The sequence below is a fragment of the Labeo rohita genome, chromosome 9 (assembly GCF_022985175.1).
Source record: "Labeo rohita strain BAU-BD-2019 chromosome 9, IGBB_LRoh.1.0, whole genome shotgun sequence".
NCBI lineage: Eukaryota > Metazoa > Chordata > Actinopteri > Cypriniformes > Cyprinidae > Labeo > Labeo rohita.
The window spans coordinates 6,494,698-6,512,421 of NC_066877.1; the positions used below are offsets into that span (position 1 = coordinate 6,494,698).

General features: G+C 41.3%; 1 protein-coding gene across 3 annotated transcripts in view; it reads right to left on the minus strand.

The window, feature by feature from the left end:
• enox1 (ecto-NOX disulfide-thiol exchanger 1) overlaps window positions 1–17,724 on the minus strand; it is a 136,982-nt gene that overhangs the window by 8,263 nt on the left and 110,995 nt on the right. For all 3 annotated transcript variants that reach the window (XM_051118923.1, XM_051118924.1, XM_051118925.1), the window contains 3 exons: window positions 15,991–16,175; window positions 4,717–4,824; window positions 1,031–1,090 (listed from right to left, as the gene is read on the minus strand). In XM_051118923.1, coding sequence (XP_050974880.1) covers window positions 1,031–1,090; window positions 4,717–4,824; window positions 15,991–16,175 — 353 coding nt within the window. The remainder of the gene's footprint in view (window positions 1–1,030; window positions 1,091–4,716; window positions 4,825–15,990; window positions 16,176–17,724) is intronic.

Sequence of the window (17,724 nt, forward strand, 5' to 3'; positions counted from 1 at the left end):
CAAACCCGTAAGTCCTTTGTTCATCTTCAAAACACAAATTAAGATATTTTTGATGAAATCAAAGAGCTTTCTGACCATACATAGACAGCAATGCAACTGACACATTCAAGGGCCAGAAAGGTAATAAGGACATCATTAAAATAGTCCATGTGACATCAGTGGTTCAACTGTAATGTTCTGAAGCCACAAGAATACTTTTTGTGCCCAAAGCAAAAGAAAAAATAATGAATTTATTAAACAATTTCTTCTCTCCGCATTCACAAGAGTACACAGCGCATACTTGTGGTGCTGCTGATGCAGGAGCCGGCATTCTGACATACAATCTGAATGTGCTGCACCTTGTTTACAAACAGAAGAAGACACAGGCTTGCATTTTGGTATTTTGTTGTGAATGTGTGGCAGAGATTGACACAAAAGAGAAGAAATTGTTGAATAAAGCCATAATTTTTGTTTTCTTTGCCCACATTGCAGTTGAACCACTGATGTCACATGGACTATTTTACCTTTCTGGGCCTTGAACATTTCAGTTGTGTAATCAAAAATATCTTAATTCCTGTCCCAAAGATGAACAATATGAGGGTGAGAAATTAATGACAGAATTTTAAATTTTTGGGTGAACTATCCCTTTAATGGATATAGGCCATCATTGTGAATCTCTTTAATCAGGAATTTATTTCAATTTATTGAGTTAATAAAAAATAAAAAATCTGAAATTCAATTCCTGGTTGTAAATATTCCTCATTAATAAAAGTTTTCTGACACTCCTTGTACACTGTTCAGTTTGGGAGTCTTTATTCTATGCAGGAAAGCAGAGGGAAACCATATTCTGACTGAACATACAGATCAGTAGTCTAAAATTAACTTCTGCCGGAGAGCTCATGGTGTGAAGAGAAATGAAGGGATGATGCAATGATAGCAGTTCACACACCTCTTTTGATGTGTGCTGGTATTGCAAATTAATCTCACCGGTGATCGTCAGTGACGTGATGGACAGTGACGCTGTGCGTAGAGCAACATTGGCCTGACTTACCTTTTCATGGCCTTCGGAGTTGTGGTTTGTCAAGTCTACCGATTCCATGGCGCTCAACAGCTGTCAAGAAAAAAAAAAAACAGAAATACTCACTTCCAGACCCAGTCCTATTTTGCAGTACAGCTGTGAAGGAGCTCTGCAGACAATGTAACCTCTGGGAAACCTCAGTCTGGCCTTGGGTGTGCTGAGTTGATACTACATTTTAAGGGATGCTTGTGAAAAATGGGGTAATGAAACACATTTGGGATTCCATACATTACGGCCAGGGTGTCTGTAGAAGGTCATAGCAGTTTCATATTTATGAAATGTGGAAGCACACCCCATCTGGTTCTAAAAATACCGTACACACGTCTTCCATCTGCTAGCGGGTTCGTTTAGAAGCGCAATACACTATGGGCTCCACAGGACCTCCACGACTATTGATGTTCCTATTATCTCAGTCAAATAACATTCATGCAAACCAATGTCTGCTGTTAGGAAAATGGAGTAAACAAGGCTGGTCATTATTCCCTGCGTCTGGGCAAACCACTGTACTGGCACAAATGATAAGGTATCATGTTGTGCTGTTCAGCAACAGAGAGTACATATCATCTGTCCTCACTGACAACAGCTCTATAGACCTTAATCAAGTCAGACACTACATTTAAATTGACATGGATGAAGAAGCTGTAAGAGAGAAACAGTCTGTTCAGTATATAAGATAAAGTTCCTTAAGGTCAAAGGTCATATTTAACATTCAAAACTCTTTTGTCTGTAACTGAAATGACCTTATTCCTCGGCTGGGATTGTGTAGAGCTCTTTGAAGCTGCATTGAAACTGCAGTTTGGACCTTCAGCTTGTTGGCCACCACTGAAGTCCACAATATGGAGAAAAATCCTGGCATGTTTTCCTCAAAAACCTTAATTTCTTTTCGACTGAAGAAAGAAAGACATGAACAAGAATACCATGTTGGGCTAATTCTTTTTTGAGGCCACTGTAAATGTTTTCAGCACATGTAGATGTTGTGTTGTATCTGTATCTCTTTCATAGACTGGACATATGTGACTGTGCATTGTCTAGTGTGGAAATGATCAACAACCTGGCTCTCCAGTGTAGCCTTGTTCCCCTTCTGCAGCCACAACAAAGAATATTCATCTTGAGACAAAAAACTGTCCTGCTCTTTTTCATGCGTTGCTGTCTCTGTTTTCAGGTGTGTGTGTGCCCTGTGCTCCTGCTGCCATGTTGAGTTGCGTTTCTCGCTGCATGCACAGGGGGAGCGAGGACAGTAAGTGACCCCAGGCTGCAGAGCTTCCCGCTGTCACACATGAGGAGGCAGATACTGCCAAAATGCAGTATATCTGAAGCGAACAGTGCTCTTAATGGCTTACATAAGGCTTTGTGTCCATCTACAAAGTAACTCCCGAACAGTGCTGGTAAGTAACTGAAGGCTACTTTTTAAAGTAGAGACACAATTATATATTGCATGTGAAGCTTTACAGTCGAGTGAACTGATCAAACAAGCGTGCATAAAATGTTCACTACTTTTCTCAAATAAGTCAGTGGGAAATCAAAGTGAGTGAAGTGGTTCAGAATCCCAAATCCCAGTTCCCAAAATTTTACTGTGTAGGACCAAAAATGGAATGGAATCGAGAGCCATTGGCTGAAAGTAAATGTTGCATTATATCCAAATATATTTTAAAAAAAAAAAAAAATATATATATATAATTCATAGGGCCCTATGATTTCCGCTATGCGAATTGTGGAATCCAGTCATAAAAATGGGATTTACTGTACAACATGAAATGTCACAGAATTTGACAAATTTGGATCAAATCAAAAGTAGGTCAGTACACTTAAATCAAAATGTGATATGGACTAGTGTTCATGAATGTTAAGAAATAGTCTATTTAAATATGAATCCTCCATGTTCTGTGTGTTTCTGTGTGAATGAATGATGCAGACACGTAGTTTCATTTACAGCACATACTGAAGCGCATCTGACGCTTGCTGTGTTTTCAACCTCTGCCGCCTCAATATGTGATCCTGGACCACAAAACCGATACGCGTCTTAAGTAGCATGGGTATATTTTTATCAGTATGCAAAAATACATTTTCTAGGTCAAAATAATCATTTTTTTTTTAAATTATATTTGATGCCAAAAATCATTAGGATATTAAAGATCATGCTCTGTGAATATATTTTGTAAATTTTCTACCATAAATTTATCAAAACTTAATTTTTGAATAGTAATATGTATTGCTAAAACTTCATTTGGACAACTTTAAAGGTGATCAATATTTAGATTTTTTTTCACCCAGATTCCAGATTTTCAAATAGCTGTATCTCGAAAACTTATTTATTCAGCTTTCAGGTGATGTATAAATCTCAATTTCGAAAAGTTATGACTGATTTTGTGGCCCAGGGTCACATATATGAGTACATGAACACATAAACATAATCTCTAGAACTGCTCTGAGTGTCACTTCATGAGCATCTTACTGTTTCTTTTGAGAAAAACTATCATCATAAAAATTTTCACAGCAACCCGGCAAAATAAAAGTTCAGTTTAACTTGAAAAAACTGTGACAGAAATATATTACTTAATGCAATGATAGTACTACTACTAATTTAATTATTATTAAAACATTATTTGTAAGGAATATTTCCCGAGAAATTATTTAGCAGAAAAACGTAAAAGAAATCAGCTTTTGTTGGGGGAAAAAAAATAATGTTTAATATTGCCACCTTGGCATCCGCATAGTTTTCTGCTATGTAATTGTGTTGATTGCAAAACAAACTTAAGACTTATTTCAAATTAAGTAGCAGCAGCTTCAAAGTAGCTCTCCCAACTAGGGATGGCGAAAACTAAAAAATTTCTTGACCGACCACCGAGCCTCATTAGCCGGTTGAAACCGGTTAACCGATTAGTTTAAAATATGGTACGCTATTTGAAATAACAGCCATTTCGAGCCGCGCCTGCAATTTCGCAACTCTGTCGCATCTCTCTGCCGCTCTGCCTCCCGCACACACACACACACACTGCCACTCACGTCACTTTTTTAAAATCCCCTACAGCGCGAAACATGAGTCCCGCAAACGCGGCGCCGAAGAGCTTGTTGTATGTAATCGTAGGACAAATGGCTCCTTAGTTTCAAATGGTTTGGGTACAAGGTGATCGCTTTGAAAATAAAGGCGTTTGTCTAGGTTAGAAGCTCATTTGAAACATTGCCACGGCTCATTTAAGAAAATGACAGCTCCGAAGAGACGCCGCTCTAACCTCGAGTGTTTTAGCCTGTTGCCTTTACTTTTCGCAAACCTTGTGAGCGCGCCAACCCAAACGCTGTGACCTCGCGCCAAATGTTTTTATTGGTTTATTAAGTACAAACAGGCGAGTTATGAAAAATTGAGTGTGAGGGATAATTTGTTCACTTAACACAAAAAGATGAGGAATGAGATGGCTAACTGTAGTAGCGTATAGTCCACTGTCTATAATAGCCTAATTTAGATATCTCTTTTTTTTTTAACCGACTACCGACAACTTTGACCGGTTAACGTTGATACGGTCAACCACCGGTCAAACGGTCATCGGTTAACATCCCTACTCCCAACACTGTCCCTCAAAATCATTGTTTGGGCCCTCGAATAACATTATTATGCGTATGGAAATTCAGATTGTTTAGCAAAATGGTCAAAAAATTTGTCCAACCTTTTCCCTGAGGCTGAGGACCTCTCCCTCTAGGTAGCGCTGCTCATCTCTGGCCTGCTCCAGCTCCAGCTCCTTCCCCTTCAGCTCTTCCTGCAGCCGAAGCAGTTGCTGTGGAGACAAACCGCATCGTGAGCAACAGAAAGCAGATGGCTGGAACAATGAGCAGCGTGTGGGGCTGCGTGGTGCCCCCATAAACAAACACCACATAAACATCACTGAACAGCAAATCACTAAGATAATAAAGAGGAGGTGCGCTGGGGAGGTTGACTGAGTCAGACTTTCATGTCTGCACAAAAGTTTATGAGGTCAGCTTTTTGTAGCATGTATGGAAAAGAAAAGAAAAAGAATGGAATTTTAAAATGAAGCCTGGAATTTTATGTTTCCTTGTACCCCTAATTCTCCACAGGGGACGTAACATGTGATAACCACAATAATGGCGTGCAGTACTCACAGACAACAATAACAACATCCATTTTCGAACTTTTCACGATTCAATCTTTTCCAGATTCATAAATCTGGAAAACAGAAACAGAACAGAAATCCTGTTCTTTGTTTAGCTTGTTGCCCTGCTCCACTTAGAAATACACTGTTAAAACATTTTGGGTCAGTGAGGTTTTAAAAATCAAAGTACAGTAAAAACTTACAATTGGCGGTACGGTCCCACATACGGGATTCTTATTTCTGTGCCCCTGGGAGTACGATCCCACATATGGGATTTAGAACATTCGGTGACGTCACGCAACTGCCAAATTCAAACTGAGTTTTCGCGCGTTGGCTGGCGCCAAGAGAGAGAGACACGAGCTGCACTTGTCATATAATCGCAATTATGCAGTGTTTTCAACCACATAACGGGTTATGTGGGTTTCAGACATTTAAATACGCATAAGTACTAGTAAAACAATACATGTAGAGTTTGTAAAATACACACGGATGTCTGTGGAAGCATCAATAACAATCCATTCAAGTATAATTTGCCGACGTGTTTGATTCATATCAGATACACATAGTGTAAGTAATGATATAATTCACTCCATTCCTTTCCCAGTTCACCAGCCACTTACTTGCATGTATTTCGGGAGAAACTGGTGAATTTAACATGGCGGCGCCCATCTCACATTATAGATCACGATCCAGATAATTTATAAAGGTTTTATTCGTGAATACATGGTAAGTGTAAAGCGGACGCTGAGGCAGAAGAAGAATCCATTTGCGGAGTTTATTTACAGACAGCAACAGTACAGAGAAACGGGCAGTAGGTCAATACTGGGAAAGCAGTCCGACAGCGTATAAACATAAACGTAAACCAAGCAGCAATGTGATAAGGCAGGCAGTGGGTCAAAAAGCGAAAAGGCAGTCCAATATAGCAACCGTAACAAAAGGGGAAATCCAAAGAGAGGTAGTCAACAGGCTGATAAGGGGTCAAACCTTGAAAGCAGTCCACACGGTCAAACAAATCCAAAAGGGGTAATCCGTAAACTCAGAATCCAGGTAAGGCAAGACGGCAACAGGTAATCAGACAGAGTAATAGTAAACGCTCGGTAAGGCAGTGGAACTGGCAATACTTCGCACATGGTAGCACATGGTGATCGCTTATGTAGTGCCAAACAGGAAGTGGAAGTGGAAGCAGCAGAGGGAGCGTGCAGTCAGTATTCGGGAGAGGGCTCCCTCTGCTGGCGTGGCGTTACAGAATCCCCCCCCCTAGGAGCGACTCCTGGAGCTCGACGTGGACGCCCCCGTGGTCGTGGCGCTGGTCGGTCGGGTCTGGCTCGGTGAAACTCCTCAATGAGTGAAGGATCCAAGATGTCGCGGGCGGCCACCCACGATCTCTCCTCGGGTCCATACCCCTCCCAGTCCACCAAATACTGGAGCTGACCCCCTCGACGGCGCGAGTCCAGCAACTCGTTCACCTGATATGCGGGAGTCCCGTCAATATCCAAGGGTGGTGGCGGCTCTGGGGCTTCATGGCCGGGGTCAGCGTCCGGGTGGACCGGTTTCAGGAGGGAGACATGGAAAGAGGGAGAGATACGATAGTTAGCAGGAAGCTCTAACTGATAGGTAACCTCATTAATCCTTCGTAGAATTTTGAAAGGACCTACATACCTTGGGGAGAGCTTCCTGCTGGGCAGCCGCAGCTTGATGTCCCGAGTGGAGAGCCAGACCCGTTGCCCAGGTTGGTAGGGAGGGTGTGGGCGGCGTCGTCTGTTGGCTTGCATTTCCTGCACTCTGACAGCCCGCTGGAGACGAACATGGGCACTGTCCCACACCCTCTCACTACGCCTTATCCAGTCATCGACTGCTGGGACTGAGGAGGGTTCGCCGGACCACGGGAACATCGGCGGTTGAAACCCCAGGACACACTGGAAGGGGGTGAGACCTGTAGATGAATGGGTTAAAGAGTTTTGGGCATATTCAGCCCAAGGGAGGAACTCCGACCACCTATGTTGTTCCCGATTACAGTATGTTCTCAGGTACCTTCCAATTTCTTGGTTCAGTCGTTCCACCTGTCCATTGGCTTGAGGGTGGTATCCTGAGGTCAGGCTCACATTAATGTCGAGTTGCTTACAGAACGCCCTCCAAACTTGAGAGGTGAACTGGGTGCCTCTATCACTCACTATATCTTCTGGAAGGCCATAAATGCGAAATACGTTGTGGAACAGGGCGAGAGCGGTCTCCATGGCGGAAGGCAGGCCTTTCAGGGGTATGAGGCGACAAGACTTGGAGAAACGATCAATAGTTACCAATATGGCAGTGAATTCGTTGGAGGGCGGCAGGTCGGTGATAAAATCGATGGATAGGTGGGACCATGGGCGTTGTGGGATGGGAAGTGGTTGGAGGAGACCGGACGGTAATTCCTTGGGGGTCTTGGATTGAGCACAGAGGGAGCATGATTTTACAAAGGTTGTTACATCCTTGTTCATGGAAGGCCACCAGAATGTGTTTTTCGTGAGTTGGAGGGTTCGTGAGATACCTGGATGTCCTGCACTAAGTGAGGAATGGACCCACTGCATCACACGATTCCGTAAGTTGTTGGGTACGAAGTGCTTGTTTGCGGGGCAAGCGGAGGGTGGTGGTTCGTGTTGTTGCTCACGCTGAATTTCCTCCATGATATCCCAGGAAATGGGGGCGAGGATGACAATAGGTGGGAGTATGGGTTCGGGAGGTTGTAGTTCAAGAGGAGGATCATGTCGTCGTGAGAGAGCATCAGCCTTGCTGTTCTTACTGCCGGGTCTGTAAGTGACCGTGAACTGAAAACGAGTGAAGAAGAGTGCCCAACGAGCCTGCCTTGGGTTTAGGCGTTTAGCGCTCTTGATGTATTCAAGGTTCTTATGATCAGTGATTACTTGGAAAGGGTAAGTAGCGCCCTCGAGCCAGTGTCGCCATTCTTCAATAGCTGCTTTCATTGAGAGAAGTTCCTTATTCCCCACATCGTAATTACGCTCTGCCTGAGTTAGTTTCCTGGAGAAGAATGCACATGGATACAATTTGCCTGGCTGACCGTGTCTTTGGGACAGAACTGCTCCTATGCCGCAATCTGAAGCATCGACCTCCACTATGAAGGGTAAGTTGGGATCGGGATGTTTTAGGATGGGGGCTGAAGTGAATCTTTCCTTGAGGGAGACAAACGCTTGGTTGGCCATTTCGGTCCATGCTAGCTTGGATGGCTTTCCCTTCAGGAGTGATGTTAAGGGGGCTGCAACCATGCTGTAGTTTCGAATGAACCTTCGATAAAAATTTGCAAAGCCCAGGAAACGTTGCAGCTCCTTAACCGTGGTAGGTCTCAGCCATTCAGTGACTGCCTGAATCTTTGTAATGTCCATCTTGACCCCTTGATGGCTGATATGATATCCGAGGAACGAGGTTTGGTGAACGTGGAATTCACATTTTTCTGCCTTCACATACAGTTGATTCTGGAGGAGCCTTGACAGGACGGTACGTACATGATCAACGTGTTCCTCCTCTGTCTTAGAGTAGACCAGGATGTCATCAATGTAGGCGATGACGTATTTGTTGAGGAGGTCCTTGAAAATCTCGTTGATGAACGATTGGAAGACCGCTGGGGAGTTGGCCATCCCGTAGGGCATCACCCGGTATTCATAGTGCCCCCTAGTGGTGAGGAAGGCGGTCCTCCATTCATCTCCCTCCCGAATACGAATCAGGTTGTAGGCACTTCTCAGGTCTAATTTGGTGTAGATGGTGGCCTCCCGTAACTGTTCCAATGCAGAAGGTACCAGAGGGAGAGGATAACGGAATTTAACAGTGACATTATTCAAACCTCTATAATCGATGCAGGGTCGCAGTCCCCCGTCCTTCTTTTCCACGAAGAAGAAACCAGCTGCAGCGGGGGAAGTGGATGTTTGGATGAACCCGGAGTCCAAGGCTTCTTGGATGTACTCGTCCATAGCTTGACTTTCCTTCTGTGACAGGGGGTAAACTTTACTTTTAGGAGGCATGGCATTGGGAAGGAGATCGATAGCGCAATCCCAGGGACGGTGTGGTGGTAGTTGGGTTGCTTTGATCTTGCTGAACACTTCAGACAAGTCATGATAACAGGATGGGATGGTAACAGTCTTATGGGTGATGGGACTCTCTATAGTTGTGGTGAAACAGGGTTGGGGTTTTACTGACAAACATTTTTCTTGGCAGAAGGTAGACCAATGGGTCAGCTCACCATGATACCAGGAAATGTCCGGGTCGTGAATGGAGAGCCAGGGGAATCCTAGTATAGCCTCGTGCTTAGGGGAGTCCACGACGTAGAAGGTGATGGATTCGTGGTGTAACAGGCTGACCTTGAGGGTGAGTGTCCTTGTCTGATGGGTGATTCCTTTCCCGATGAGGGCATCATCGATGGCTTTGATCTTTATAGGGGGTGTACAAGGTTGAACGGGGATCTTGTGTTTCTCCACCACGGCACGGTTGATGATGTTCAGCGCTGCTCCCGAGTCTATCATGGCAGTGAGTTCAAGAGACAGAGTATCATTTTCCAAAACAATAGGCAGGGTGAAAGAACGATTGTTAGGGAAGGCAAAATGGTCTATATTTACCCTGGGGTTGGCTTGGTGTTTAAGGGGACATCCAAGGCTGCGATGACCTGTCCCTCCACAATAATAGCACAAGTTGAGGGCTCGACGTCTTTCCCTCTCCTCTGCTGACAATCTGGAGATGTTGAGTTGCATTGGTTCTTCCGGTGGAGAAGACAACGAGGATGCGGTTGTGGGGAGTCTGCGTGGATGATTTCTTTCAGGCTTCTGTTTAGAATGTTGTCTCATGAGATTATCTATTTTTACTGTGAGAGAGACAAAATCAGAGAACGATAAATCCTCCTTACGACAGGCCAACTCTGTTTGTAGAGCGGGATTGAGGCTGTGGTAGAACATAGCTGTTAGTGAAACATCATTCCATCCACTCTGGGCAGCCAGGGTTCTGAATTCAATGGCGTACTCAGCAGCAGCGCGATCTCCTTGCTGCAATTTAATTAGTTGCGTTGAAATATCCCTGCCCCCCGCGGGATATTCAAACACCTCCCGAAGCTGGTCTAAAAAATAGTCAACAGAGCGTTTAAATTGTGCATCGGAGTCCCACACCACGGAAGCCCAGTCAATAGCTTTGCCCGTCAGGAGCGTCATAAGGAATGCACATTTCGTTTCTTCGGTTGCAAATTTGTCACCTTGGTGATCAAAGTACAATTTAACCTGACGGACGAACCCCTTACACAACTCAGCAGTACCGTCAAATTTATCAGGCAGAGCGAAGCTTACCGTCTTAGGCGTGGGCGGAGGCAGCACTCGGATGTACTGTGTTAAATGTTCGTTGACGGATTGGAGTTTGCTGAGTTGTTCCTGATAGCTCTTCAGGATCTCGCTTTGATAAGCGAATGCTGCTTGGAGATTGGAAACTTCCGCTGGATTCATGGTAGGCGAAGTATTCTGTAAAGCGGACGCTGAGGCAGAAGAAGAATCCATTTGCGGAGTTTATTTACAGACAGCAACAGTACAGAGAAACGGGCAGTAGGTCAATACCGGGAAAGCAGTCCGACAGCGGATAAACATAAACGTAAACCAAGCAGCAATGTGATAAGGCAGGCAGTGGGTCAAAAAGCGAAAAGGCAGTCCAATATAGCAACCGTAACAAAAGGGGAAATCCAAAGAGAGGTAGTCAACAGGCTGATAAGGGGTCAAACCTTGAAAGCAGTCCACACGGTCAAACAAATCCAAAAGGGGTAATCCGTAAACTCAGAATCCAGGTAAGGCAAGACGGCAACAGGTAATCAGACAGAGTAATAGTAAACGCTCGGTAAGGCAGTGGAACTGGCAATACTTCGCACATGGTAGCACATGGTGATCGCTTATGTAGTGCCAAACAGGAAGTGGAAGTGGAAGCAGCAGAGGGAGCGTGCAGTCAGTATTCGGGAGAGGGCTCCCTCTGCTGGCGTGGCGTTACAGTAAGCAAGTGTGTAAATATTTTTAATAAAAAAAGGAAAAAAACGAAATAAAAGCAATACGTCTGTCATACAGTGCTATAGTGGCTGTGGTGTGTCACGCGACAATCATGACGCGTCGCCATGGAAACAACAACGGGAACGTTCTAAAATAATGGTCGCCTATGAAAACTCGGGGTCAGATAGAATATTTTAAACTCACCAGTAAAAGGGTTAAATAATGAATTTATTTCTGTGATCAAAGCTGAATTTTCAGCATCATTAGTCTAGTCTTTAGTGTCAAATGATCCTTCAGAAATCAGTGTAATATGCTGATGTGCTGCTCAAGAAACATGTTATTATCAGGGTATACTTTTTTTTTAGGATTCTTTGATAAATAGAAAGTGCATCCTTAATGAATAAAAGTATTAATTTCTCAAAAAAATCGTATTGTCCCTAAACAGTAGTGCATATTATAAGACATAAAACAATTTTAAAACTATAACTAAAGTGTAATGAAAAAGTTCTCCATCCATTAAATTAAATAATGACAGTCCACTGCACTTTATGTAATTCTAAATATCAGCTTTGTCTTTCCACAAAAAGTATACTCATTTCTTACATTAGTATTGATCTTGTACATAAAAGCCTTTAAAGCAGCTGCACAATGTAAAATGAGAGAGCGAGAGAGAGAGCGAGAGAGATCTCAGTGGAGCCGGTACTAATGGCTGCACTATGACAGTGTGCGTCATGAAGAACACTGTGTCCAATCATCATTTAAGCTGATTTGACAGCTAATTAATGGAGGTGTGAGTGTTTGTGTTCCAGATGGAGCGCTGACGTGAGAGCATACTGAACACCATACTGAACACGTACGCACTGATCTTTTGCGTATGTCTGAATGTGTCAAAGGTGTTTCTAGACACTATTTAGGTTGTTCTTTCATCTCAGCCCTCCCTTAAACATCAATAACGTGATGATGTGGTCTTTCTCCAACATCGGCTGAGATTGAGTGGACTGTGTGCGACAAACATGGGACACATGTCCCACAACTTTTGTTGTGATTTTTAAATAACAACATAAAGAAAAGGTTTTGATCTAATTGGTCACTTGATGAGTCATGAGTCCCCCACAATGACTGGACAATAATGTCAAACATGCTGCATGTTGTTGGATAGTCAACAGTGTCAGCAGGAAGTTGAGTTGTTGAGGCTGTTAACACCCACCCACTGAGAGATTCACAACTATAAAAATATACATTTCCGTTTAAAGAATTTTAAAGAATTAATACTTTTGTTCAGCTAGAATGCATTAAATTGAACAAAAGTGACAGGAAAGGCATTCACTGAAGACTGGAGTAATGTTGCTGAAAATGCAGCTTTGATCACAGAAATAAATTACATTTTAAAATATATTCAAACAGAAAACAGTTTTTTTTTTTTTTTTTATTGTGATATTTTACAATATTATAATTTTTTACTGTATTTTTCATCAAATAAATAAGCCTTAGGGACTGTTCACATACTGGACCACAATATCAGTCATAAGGGTCAATTTTTTAAATACATCATCTGAAAGCTAAATAAATAAGCTTTCCATTAATGCATGGTTTGGTATGATAGGACAATATTTGTCCGAGATACAACTATTTGAAAATCTGGAATTTGAGGGTGCAAAAAAATCTAAATATTGAGAAAATCACCTTTAAATTGTCTAAATGATTTTCTTAGCAATGCATATTACTAATCAAAAATAAAGTTTTGATATATTTACAGTAGTAAATTTACAACATATCTTCATGGAACATGATCTTTACTTAATATCCTAATGATTTTTGACATATAAGAAAAATCGATAATTTTGACCTATACAATGTATTTTTGACTATTGCTACAAATATACCAGTGCTACTTAAGGTTTTGTGGTCCGGCGTCACATATCGCGTCTTTTGCACGCTCAAGTTCGTTATTTCAAATGTAGGCAAGCGGCAGCCGCACTCATAACGGAAGCGACGTGCACACGGTGCAACACGCTCGGTTTTTCCAGGTGCGTTTGCGCCTTATCGAGATAAAAACATCTTAACTTTTCAGAATGTGCAAGCGCACCGCGGGTCATGTGACAAGAACCAACCAATTAGCTTCATCCTTTCCTGCTGGGGGGGTTGGGATGGATGGACGTAGGATTTACGTTAAGTAAGGGATAATGTATATCCAGCCAGTTGCTATCGCAGAATAAAGTTTGCGAAGCGTAGGGCCCACTGTTGTATAAGACTGAAGGGCTTATTATCCCACTTATTACACGGCTTCTTGCCGCAAAAGTAAATAATTAGACATAAAACACTGATCTGAGTTGAAATATTTGAACGCAAATCTTCCGTTATAAAAGCAGTTGTTAGGAAGCGGCAAGTTCAAAGTAGACAGATGTTTAAGGGACATGGTGCAGTCATACAACAACATTTCATCACATAAATAATTATGGCAATAAAAGATATTGATTTAAGACAAAAATGTTTCAAAATCTTACCAGTTTGTTAAATATGTTATAGTCCATTACAGTGTACAAAACAATCGTTGCAAAATGACAGCAGCTGCATTTGTATAAAATAAGAGAGCAAGTCCGTGATACCAGGATGACATAATTCATTAAATAATTGTACTTATTAAATAAATGCAGGCAGTTACCTGGTCGAGCCTTTGTTATAAATTTTTTTTACCGGTTGTTATCCGGGAATATCAAAACTTGGAATGTGGTGACTGACCAATCAGAATCGAGTATTCCACAGAGCCGTGTCATAAATGTTCTATATGACCTTACTCATTCTATATGCATTAACTATACTAGTTAATGCACTGAGTCATAGGCTACGTTTACACTAGTGTGTTTTTGTTTTAAAATGAAGAGATCCTCTACGCTGCCATTTCACCGCACTTCAGAAACAGTCCCCATCCACACTACACAACCAAAAACGTGTGTCACATGACCATTCATGCAGGTACAACTATAGATATGTGTAGGTAGATGCCCTATTATTTAGATGGTGGATGCGTCTATGTGCTTGGAGCGGTCGAATGGGGCATCTACTCCATTTACACTAAAACACAACTCCAGAGTTTTCAAACTAAAATGGGGTCTGTAGTGTTTTCAAAAGTCCAAAACGCTGGAGTAGTATAAACGACAGGTATAACCTTGCAAAGTTATGAGTTTTAAAACAAAAACACACTAGTGTAAATGTACTCTAATTAGCAAGTTAACATTTACTGAGTTGGTTAAGTTTCCACTAATAAAAATATTTAAGTTACATGATCATTTAAAGATAAATGCATGAGTTAACTTTCTCTACTTCAAAAATTTATGAAAATATCAACTGCTTAATTGTCTCTTAAATGTACCTATATTGTTGCTAAGATTTTTTGTATGTTGTTTTAAAGTTATGTCCAACTTGATTGGCTTCTTTCAAAAACAAAAAAAATGGTAACACTTTATATTAGAGAACACACATTCACTACTGACTAAAAGTTTTCATACAATAAACACCCAATTTGCTGCTTATTGATAGTTATGTTTAGGTATTGGGTAGGGTTAAGAGATCTAGAATATGTGCGCCGTGATACGCACACGTACAACAGTCTGTTTTTACATCTGCAAGACATATATTTTTTAGAGTGTTTGCTCATCTGCAGTACATCTATAGGACGTTTCCTATCAGATGTCAAATAGACGTTTATTAGATGTCTTTAAGATGTTTATGATTTACAATGTATGTAAAACTGACACACGTCTGTCAGATGTTTGTGCACATCAGATGAAGCGATCTTTAACGGACATCTTGCAGACGTATGTGTGCTATTGGGGCGGGCATGCATTAATATGTGTTTTATAAGTACTAATAAGCATCAATATGCTAGTAATATGCATGCTAATTAGCAATTCCTTGAAGGATTAAGTTCACTTCCAGTTCCTGATCATTTACTCACCCCCTTGTCACCCGAGACGTGTCTTTCTTTCTTCAGTTGAAAAGAAAAGGTTTTCGAGGAAAACATTCCACGATTTTTCTCCATATAGTGGACTTCAATGGGGATCAACAGATTGAAGGTCCAAATTGCAGTTTCAAACCAGCTTCAACGGACTCTACACGATCCAAGATGAGGAATAAGGGTCTTATCTAGTGAAAGGATATGTCGTTTTCTAAAAAAATCGTGTCTACGACTTCTCGCATTGCATAATTCTCACTGGAAAGGTCATGCTTGGTTAGTTCTTCATCTGTGTACTCTAGTTCAAAAATTCCATTCCAACTTCAAAATCTTCCGACATTGTTGTTTTACCTTTTTGTACAGGGCGTTTGACTTTCTTTGCACATTTGTAAGCACAGGATCAGTGCTTCCGTCTACGTCACAATGTGATTATGTAATGCATGAAGTCATGGACACAGAGCTAGTGCGAGATGAACATTTATGGTTAAAAAATATAGAATTTTTTATTATTGTTTTTTTTTTTCTTAAATGGCTGGTCATTACACTAGATAAGACTCTTATTCCTCAGCTGGGATCGTGTAGAGGCCTTTGAAGCTGCACTAAAATTGCCATTCGGACCTTCAACCCGTTGATCCCCATTGAAGTCCACTATATGGAGAAAAATCCTGAAATGTTTCCTTCAAAAACCATCATTTCTTTGTGACTGAAGAAAGAAAGACATGAACATCTTGGATGACATGGGGTGAGTAAATTATCAGGAAATTTTTATTCTGGAAGTGAACTAATCCTTATGGTGAATACTAATGGTGAATAGTGTTCTCTAATCTAAAGTGTTACTTCTGAACAGCTGAAATGACCTGAGACTGAACACACTGATGTGTATATTACCTGTTGCATGTTCTGCATGGTCTGCTGCAGGAAGTGCAGCTGTTGTTCTTGTGTGTGATCCTCCTCGGTACGGTACGTCTTGCCCTGCTCCTTCTTCAGCAGCTCCACCTCGTTTCTGTAAGCATCCAGCTGCCAACGCAGACTGTCGTTTTCTTCCCGCAGAGCACACGTCTGCGCAGACAGCACTGCTCTCAGACAGGATAGAAGAGATAGAGAAGTGAGCTTAAATGAAGGTCTTTATCTCATGGCTTCCCTAATTTGTTGCATAGATAGGATGAATTTACACTTTTGTTCCTGGCAGACCACCTTGACTCAGCTGGTGGAACCTGACTATCCTAGCTTAAACTAGCTGACCAGTATCACCACCTTAAAGTGATCCTCACTGACCCTTTTTATTCTAGCGAGGTGCAACATATGATCTGTTGCTTAACATGCAGCATCAAGACAAGTTCTATCATCAATCCGTCTGGTTGAATCAGCATATACGTGGCAGGCTTTAGAGCAAGTGTTATGATTCAGAGCTGAAATCGATGGTGAAGTTTGCATAACAACTTGGTCACTGTGCTGAGTCTCTGCTGCGTCAACAGAGAATCTTAACTATTAGATATTCCTTCCTGCCACTGGAAATACTACTTTTATTGAGCTGGAGCTTGTGCGCTGTGACAGGTCATGAAATATCGCTGAGCTCAGAATCCCCTGACACTTTCTGCCGCCGTTCTCTGCTGAAGCAATATCATTCATAATCACATTTGCTGTGGGATACATGCAGGAAGGAGAGTGTAATCACTCATGGTGATATCTCAGCACAAATACTGTTGTACTCAAGGTTATCTGAAGGATGTGATCGCTCCGTTTGAATAAAACTAATAAATACAAGTGGTCATGGAGGAGCTGATTTGATTAGAGACAAACAGGGCGATTGTGTTTGACATTAAACCGAGTTATTTTTTTCATTAAATCAAGGAATTTACAGTCAATATCTAGTGATGTACTGATGAACTGGTCGACTTGCCACTTTATAACAGTTCTGTTTCAATGCTTCGCTTATTAAAACTGCACTGGTTTGTGATATTTAGCTGGCAGACATATGATGTATTATTGAAATTATGTGGAATTGCGATAACCTTGAAAGCATGATTTAAAAATGATAAACAAATTCCTTTTGCACTATATCTTTGCACCGGCATTGTGTTGCATTACGGCAGTAACTTTCCCGCTGTTGTTGATGTGGTTGAGGGCTTGTGGGAAAAATACTGATTTGCCTTTTTCAAAAAATATTATTTATTCATGAATTGTTATTTATTTATACACTACTGTTCAAAAATGTGACATCAGTACATTTTTTTTGAAAGAATATGATCTTTCTTTTTAGAAAGGACGCATTAAATTGATCAAATGACAGTGACATTATGACATCTATGATGTCTGTTCTGTTGTAAAAGATTTCAAATAAATACTGTTCTTGTGAACTTTCCATTTATTTACAAATCCTAAAAAAACAACAAAAAAACAACATTCACACTTTCCACATTTAATTAAGTGCTCAATTTTTGACTAACAATGAGAAGAAATGTTTCTTTAGGAGAAAATCAGAATATTAGAATGACTTCTGAAAGAAACCTAATGAAGTTAAGTAAAGATTATTTAAAACTGCAATAATATTTCACAATATTACTGTATTTTACTGTACTGTTTAGATCAAATAAATGCATCTTATTTTACTGTACTGTTTAG